Genomic DNA, 6,291 nt, shown 5'->3' on the forward strand with positions numbered 1-6,291 from the left:
CAATTGTCCACCATGCTCTCTTAAATCCATCAGAAATTGACCATTTTACAAGTCTTTTCTTAATTCTAGTTTTATTTATGAATAAACATTAGCTAATTATGCACATTTATGACGTAAAAGGGAGTGGTTGCCTAATTTAATGTATTGTTATTCCTTGTTTTTACAAACTTCGTTTTAAGGACACTGAACACATGTTTGTGGGCCTAAGGCGATCTGTTGAAATTGGTTATTGTCTTCTTTGTAAAGAAGAATGTCACATTATTCAAACAATATATGTGGGCTTGTAACTTATTTAAGGGCTAGAGTAAGAACGTTCGATGAGTGGCAACACTCCGCTTCATAGTTTGCACATATTTCATGAGTTTCCCAGATTTATCAAAACTTCAAACTTGTTAATCTTGGAAACGAAAGAGCTTTTCGAAAAAATTTCGACAGACTTTGAATGAGATGATTCACACACAACAAATGTACATGGCAAATTGGGCTAGGTGTCCATAGTACTTTTAATGGCTGGTTGTGGTAGCATGTCAACATCTTTAGATGCCGGAAAAAAATTGAAGGGAGCATTGAGGGTGTTATGTGGTTTTGCTAATGCCCTGCTGTTTAAAAATGGGTTACATGTCCCCCTCGTTAGGGTCATCAAACTATTTTTGGAGGCTCGCCAAAAAAACTTGTAAAGAACAACGAAATGACTGATACTTGTGGACCAAAAAAAAAAGTTGATAAAATCTTGATCACGAACTTCCTCGGTCTAAAATTGCTAAATATAACACCAGTTTGTAAAAGACCTAAAAGAAAGGAGGGTCGGGATACTGCGCCCTCCCCTCCCCCCACCCCCAGTCTCTGGTGGAGTAGATTGGATTGAAGTTTGTCACGTTGATCATGTGATCGATGGTAAATCAGTGATAAGCACGTTGGCCATAGTGTGTGATGAAGGGTGCCAGTCAACATCCCTGAACATTTTTCTTTATCTTTTCGCCTGTTTCTTCAGCTGGCATCCTCCAGCCTGCTGACGCTCACTCAGGAGACGGACAAACAGGTCTCGGCCAAAGCCAAGGAATCCGTTTACTTACTGCTGGATCATGTAAGTACTGCTATCCATAATGCGTACTATGGACACCTTATTATAGTAACGTGCACCCAGTTTCAAGGGTGTGGGGAGAATACAAAATCACCCCCCCCTGCAGACGGGTTTTGTTAGTGGAAGAAACCTTTATGGATGAGCTGTTGGCTGATCAAGATGTGGGCTCATTGTATGTGGCTCCTTTGTCTGGGGTGGGGGGTGGTTCTTTCCTCTCCCCCCAAAAAAGATAAGTAGAAATTAAAATTGTTTATGTGAAATGTTGCATTCTGAGGCATATTTAGACTTAATTCAAGGTCTTTAGTTAGTACAAAACACAAGGTTGTGCTAAAATATAGTACTGTTGAATTTTGAGAAATAAATCATTGTTGCTGAACTATTTTCCAACAACTGACAAGTAAATGGGGTACTGATGAACCTGTTTTTTAGTTGGAAAGGGCTTATCTTTAAGCTAAACTAAATGTAGCTGAGTAGGTGCATTTGTTTTGCTATCTGACCGAGGACTTGAACAAAAGAATTTCAGGTTCTCGGTTGTGATTTCTAAAGAATCACCACGTCCTCGGAAGAATTCTATTGTATGGGGTATTGTTAATGTTACGGTACGTGAATTTGAACAATGGAAAATACAATGGGATCCTCGGTCTGAATGTAATACAAACATGTGTGTGTGTGTCTGTTTCTTTCTTTCTTTTGTTCTTTTAGCTTCTTGCATGAATGTTACATATTACATTCTCCGTCTATGCCTTCATATTTGCACTTTTTGTCCTTTGTAAATAGAAAGAGTGTGTCGTCTGTGTAGCTGACAAAAGTTAGAGAAGCCTTATCTTTAAGCTGTAACTAAATAAGTCTCTTGTTTCTTGCTTTAGCTTTCTACATGAATGTTACATATTAAATTCTCTTTTTATGGCTTCGTATTTCTTACTCCACTCATTTCTGTTTAGGAGTATTTTGGTGGGGGGTGGGGGGGGGGTTGTGTGTGTTTTTTGTTGGTGGCCTGGCCTTGATAAGCTCTGCTTATGCCAGGTCTCCCCCACTTCTCATCATTTGTATATATCTATTTATTTAATTCCTATGGAATGTATTTGTATATTCAAATGTTATATAATCACTTTGTTAATGTTAGGGTGAAGTAGAAATAAATAGTTTTCAATTTCAATTTTTCAATTTCTTACCCCAGATCGTCAAGGAATCGCCGTTCCTGACCCAGGATCTCTTGGAATCCTGCTTCCCGTACGCTCTTCTCAGGAACTCCTTCCACACTGTCTTAAAACGAGAGGCACCGACATCAAAGCACTGAACTAATAACTAAAATTATGCAACTTAAAAAAATATAATAAGAATAATATGCATAGCGAGAATCGGCTTGCTAGTTGCCAAGCAACCACATAGGATGATGAACCACGGACTGTTGGTAGAATTAACGTGGTTAGTACGGAACTAATAAATGGCACAATTATAAAGGCACTGTGTCAAAAGTAAGGCCCTTAAGGAGACAGCACCTGGCAACCAGTTACTTTGCAGTTTCACACAGTAGGCATTGCTGGTCTCCTGGAGATAATCTCTATTGTTTGATATTGATGCAGCCTTGCTTCTAGGTGAACCTCGGCTGCTGCAGCCTCACACAGTAGGCATTGCTGGTCTCCTGGAGATAATCTCTATTGTTTGATATTGATGCAGCCTTGCTTCTAGGTGAACCTCGGCTGCTGCAGCCTCACACAGTAGGCATTGCTGGTCTCCTGGAGATAATCTCTATTGTTTGATATTGATGCAGCCTTGCTTCTAGTTGAACCTGCAGCTGTTGCAGCCTCACACAGTAGGCATTGCTGGTCTCCTGGAGATCATCTCTATTGTTTGATATTGATGCAGCCTTGCTTCTAGTTGAACCTGCAGCTGTTGCAGCCTCACACAGTAGGCATTGCTGGTCTCCTGGAGATCATCTCTATTGTTTGATATTGATGTAGCCTTGCTTCTAGGTGAACCTGCAGCTGCTGCAGCCTCACACAGTAGGCATTGCTGGTCTCCTGGAGATCATCTCTATTGTGTGATATATTGATGTAGCCTTGCTTCTAGGTGAACCTGCAGCTGCTGCAGCCTCACACAGACATTGCGGGTTTACTAGGGACTATGTCTATTGTTTGATATCGATGCAGCCTTGCTTCTTGTTGAACCTGCAGCTGTTGCAGCCCTTTTTATTGACACAGTGCCTTATTTATATGTGTGAGATTGATTTGATGTACTGCAAACTTGACTTGGAAGTCACAAGAAAGTCAAAGATTGGGTCTTTAATAAATATATCCATGAACTTTTGAATGTAGCATCTAGTATATATAGTAACAATGTTCCTCAACACCATGAACCCAAGGAAAATATTTGCCTTTATATTACCTTTTTTTCTTTTTTTCAATGTTAATCATGAATTTATATCAATTTATAGTTCTTGCTTGATATAGTGTAGAATATAACACCGTACATGGAAGGTGTGTAATGCAATTTTTTATTCCTGCATTTAGAAGCAAAACTGGAAATCTAAAAGTATTGAGTTGTGTAATTAAATAACAATTAATTGAAGTCTTGCTGTCTTTGGTGCAGGAACAGACTGGGGGGTGTGGGGGGGAGGTAACCAAAGATTTGGGGGGGAGAGGACAAAGACCAAATTGGATGAGGTGCCTTAGTAGTTTCTAAACTCTTCTGGACTCCCACTTCCCCCCTGTACCTTTCTACTGTTGGGCTCATGGTAACATAGAGTCGGGTACTCAATGTATAACAATGTTCAGCTCGACCAACTATCTTAACTTCTTAAAAATGCTTGGGTTTTCAAGAGTTAGTTTCAGATTAGGTTTACCACTTCTTTGGGTCACTTTAGCTCAGGTCAGTGGTCACCATGTCATAGGTAACTCTTCTCTTCAATGAGGGAAGGAAATTTTGTACCCCCACCCCCTCACCCCCCTACCACGATCACTTCGAATCACAAAATTTGTAAAAGATGTCCAGCTTTGTATCTGACTTTAGTTATTATATAATAACTATTTACAGTTTCTTATTTTTGTAAAATATTTAATGTCTCGTTTTTTGAAGATTCTCCTCAGGGGATATGAGAGGATAGGAGAGTGATTTGTATCTTGTAAATGTTTCCTCTTTGACCTTAGTCGCTCTGTTCTTTTTCGAACCAATTAGTCAATATCTGCTGTACGTCAACTTGTTATTTGACATACCTGGTTTTGGGTCAGTGGCCATTCCATTACGAAAGTGGATTTTATACAATGTATTCTCAAACGATTTTTTAAACTAGCTTTTCTGAACTGATTTTGACAACTTTTGTCTCGCTTGCATTTCGATACTAGCTATGATCCAAAGGCTGTTCTGTTAATCATGTGGTCATAAGGGGACTGGGGCTGTGGGTGTATCATATCAGGGCAAAATTGGGCATTTCTTGTCATAGAAAATATTGTGTGGGACTGCTTTATAAATGGCCTGGTTCCAGTTGTGGAGGTGAGTTGGAATGGTGGACAGGCGAAGGGGGGGGGGGCAGGGACAGTGGAAAATGATCAGTTTGAACATGTCCAGGAAATCTACTCGGTTAACAAGTTTCACTAATGTTTGTACATAAACGATGTCAGAATTTTATTTCCAGGGTAAATATTCTAAATCTTCAGATACATTTATATCTTGTAATTTTTTTGAGGGCATGGACAATTTGTGAAGAATTATCAAATTCTGATGACATTAATATTTTTTGGGACTATAATCTATGTCCCAAGTCTTCAATGTCAGCATTAAAGATTAGTTAACACATTCTAGTGATTGCACATTTTTGGCTTATTATTATTATTTTTTTTTTTTTGAATCCTCTTGTAAGCAAATGGGACCGACATAACTTCATTGACGTTGGACACCCGTGACCAGTGTATAATAAAACTATTATGTATGTGTTGAAAATTTTGTTCTTTTGTAACAATAGATTGTTTGAATTTGTATGCTGCCCTCTGTTATACTTAAAACAGAGGCTGTCAGTATGATTATAATGGACGTTTTGTAGGTGGTGTCAAAAATACTGCAATAAACAATTGATGACAATTGAAACCCATTGTTTTCTTATCTGAACTAACTACCTAGATTCTTGATGTTGTGTTTTTTTGGTCGATGCTGACGATGGAGGCTAAAGGACATTTGGGAGGCCAAATTTGATTGTTTTAAAGGCATTGAAGACTCGCCCCAACAGCGTGCCGCCATCTTTAAAAAGTTAACTTTCCGTTGCTTGCAAGTGAAGTTTTTCTCGTCGCTACAAAATGCAGACAGTATAAATGAAACGTGATACCTTGTTATCTTAACTGGACCTGAGATGTCCATCGCTGTAAGGTTTATACACTGTGCTGTGGGTATTGACCGTAGCTGTATGCACTGACTGTACACTAGTGTCTAATTACCGTCGGTAGCAAGCTGTGTGTGTATTTTCTGGGATCAATGGTGGTGTCTAACACTTCTGTTACACCTCATTCGAAACTAGGTCAGATTACCGGCATTAGACGTTTCTTTTTGCGCGAGTCTTCACACCCTTTAACATACAAGTCTTCAACAAAGATGTACTTTTTTGAGTTATCGTGTAGACAAGGCTTTCAAAGTTTGACCTCTGTTGACCTCAAATGATCTTTGACCTTCACAGAAAGGTCAAAGTGTCTGGTTCATGTAACAAGGCAGATCCACATACCAAGTTAATCCACCATGTTTTTGAGATACCATGTTGAACAGCAGGGGTCACATACACAAACACATACGTCATCACCATCCCATGGATTCATTTTGCCTCCGGCAAGGATTCAGAGATGACGAAAAGAGAAGGCAATATAACACAGAAATGAGACATTTTTTACATTTTATTTGACTTTTGTTACATTAAATACTAAACCACGTATATACATGCATTTTTTTCTCTGTATTGTTTTGAAAGACATCACTGACATACTGCAAACATTCACTCACTCCAAACTCAATACAAAATTCTCTGAACTGCATGATTTCAGTTTGTTCAAGGTGTAATATTAATAATTGCACTTCACACACTTCTCACTTCTCACAAACTCGGTAAGATAATCGATTAAATGAGAATGTCTTGCGAAGAAATAGCCAACCAGTCCCTCCATGCAACCGTGTAAGCGTAATTTGAAGATCTCTATTTTTTCAAACCATTATTTTTAGAATTATCTTTTTTATAT

The 6,291-nt window shown here is 38.8% G+C and overlaps 1 protein-coding gene across 1 annotated transcript in view; it reads left to right on the forward strand.

Moving 5' to 3' along the window:
• LOC139982180 (nck-associated protein 1-like) overlaps positions 1 to 3,472 on the forward strand; it is a 47,448-nt gene extending 43,976 nt beyond the window's left edge. Inside the window, exons 28-30 of the mRNA XM_071994768.1 lie at positions 992 to 1,084; positions 2,259 to 3,088; positions 3,183 to 3,472. Of these exons, the coding sequence (XP_071850869.1) occupies positions 992 to 1,084; positions 2,259 to 2,378 (213 nt within the window). The 3' untranslated portion in view covers positions 2,379 to 3,088; positions 3,183 to 3,472. The remainder of the gene's footprint in view (positions 1 to 991; positions 1,085 to 2,258; positions 3,089 to 3,182) is intronic.
• Positions 3,473 to 6,291: the final 2,819 nt, after the last annotated feature.

Source organism: Apostichopus japonicus, chromosome 16 (assembly GCF_037975245.1).
Source record: "Apostichopus japonicus isolate 1M-3 chromosome 16, ASM3797524v1, whole genome shotgun sequence".
In the NCBI taxonomy this organism is placed as follows: Eukaryota; Metazoa; Echinodermata; class Holothuroidea; order Aspidochirotida; family Stichopodidae; genus Apostichopus; species Apostichopus japonicus.